This window comes from Littorina saxatilis, linkage group LG7, assembly GCF_037325665.1.
Source record: "Littorina saxatilis isolate snail1 linkage group LG7, US_GU_Lsax_2.0, whole genome shotgun sequence".
Taxonomy (NCBI): Eukaryota; Metazoa; Mollusca; class Gastropoda; order Littorinimorpha; family Littorinidae; genus Littorina; species Littorina saxatilis.
The window spans coordinates 9,080,914-9,082,625 of NC_090251.1; the positions used below are offsets into that span (position 1 = coordinate 9,080,914).

Genomic DNA, 1,712 nt, shown 5'->3' on the forward strand with positions numbered 1-1,712 from the left:
ACCCTTCCTCTGTCACTATTTTTGCACTACCCCTTTTTTCTACTTCATTTTTTGTTTCCAGATAATCTCTTCTTCCGTTCGTACGTTCGGCCAATTCGACACTACTCTGGAAGGCCTGATCAGTGTCGGTGATGAGTCGGGGTACCGAGCGGAGGTTGCGAGAGTGTCGGGCTGGTGTGTGGCTAATGACCTTGACCTTAACGTAACCAAAACCAAGGAGATGGTCTTTGACCGTAGGAAGAAAAAGACTCCCCTCTTACCACTCACCATCAGCGGTGAGAACGTAGAGCAGGTTGATTCCTTCAAATTTCTAGGGGTGACCATCTCCAATGACCTTAGCTGGGCTGTTCATACTGACCTTTCAGTAAAGAAGGCCCATCAGCGTCTCTACTTCCTGAGACAGCTGAGGAAGTTCAAAGTGTCCTCCTCCATCATGTCCCAGTTCTACAGGGCTGCTGTAGAGAGTCTCCTTACCTTTTCTATCACGGTTTGGTACAGCAGCTCCTGCCAGTTTGAGAAAGAAAAACTGGAGAAGGTCGTTAGGGCTGCCAGCAGGATCATTGGCAGAGATCTCCCCTCTATAGACTCCCTTCACATCCTGCGCATGATGAGGAAATGTAGGTCCATCATGCAGGATCCCACACACCCGGCTGGTCATCTCTTCCAGCCTCTGCTCTCGGGGCGCAGGCTCAGAACCCTCAGATGCCGTACGGCAAGACTCAGAAACAGTTTCTACCCCCAGGCTGTCCTGGCTTTTAATAACCGGTAAATGAACTCTACAGACTGTGACACGTTTTAGGACGCTCTAGGAGTATGATTTTAGTAGCTGACATGACATACTGTGATATATAGAGTGGGTTTTAGCATGGTGACACCACTGTGACGCGATGAAGCCAGACTATGTTTTAGCAGCTGGTTATATTACCGGAATACACATCTAGTATGTTTTAGTAGTTTTAGTCGTTCTTTAACCACTGTGATGTGTTGGAAGAGTTTATTTTTATGTGCTGTTTTAGAGGTACATTTTATCAGTATGGAACATGTTCAGTTCTTACAGTAGTTGATAGCGGGGGGGGGGGGGGGGGGATCCTATCTTATTCTGCGTACTTTTATTGTGGTTCCGATAGCTCTTAGAGTTTCATAGTTCTCACCATGTCTGTATAGTGTATGTATTAGTTACTGTGATACCAAATTGTCTTACCCATGTATGTATGATGCTATGCGCCAGTGATGTATGAATGCTATTTATTTTTGTTTTTATCACACAGCAAGCTGCTTTCCTCGTGTATTTTTTATGTTCATTCATGTATTGTACACTTGGCAATAAATTATCTATCTATCTATCTATCTAGAAAATGTGGCTAAATTGTGTGCAAGTTATTGGAGGTATTCGTTTAAATGTCAAGCCACACGAACTAGTTTTGTTTTCGTTATTCTTATTATTGCTGTTTTGATTGGTTTAAATTAAGAATTTACGACATCGTCCGCCATTTCATTATTTTGTCTCTTAGAGCACATTCATAAGTTTATCTTTCTGTGCTCCTTTATAAAAACATTTTATTCATGGCTTTGTAAACTTGTATTTGAATAAAACACTGTTTAAACCAAGCCACACGAACGGACAAATTGATACTTGTCTCCACGACTGCTCCAGCGAAAGTTATCTTTCATCATATAGCTAGTTTGTACGAAATAAAATGGGCAACGAGAGG

General features: G+C 42.6%; 1 protein-coding gene across 1 annotated transcript; it reads left to right on the plus strand.

Annotated features, from left to right (window-relative positions):
- Positions 1-220: 220 nt before the first annotated feature.
- LOC138972055 (uncharacterized) lies at positions 221-769 on the plus strand. The gene has a single exon (XM_070344895.1). The coding sequence runs from the start codon at positions 221-223 to the stop codon at positions 767-769; it is 549 nt and encodes a 182-aa protein (XP_070200996.1).
- The last annotated feature ends 943 nt before the right edge of the window (positions 770-1,712 follow it).

Excerpts from the sequence above, each read along its gene's own strand:
- LOC138972055 (XM_070344895.1), top strand. The coding sequence starts at position 221 with ATGGTCTTTGACCGTAGGAAGAAAAAGACTCCCCTCTTACCACTCACC.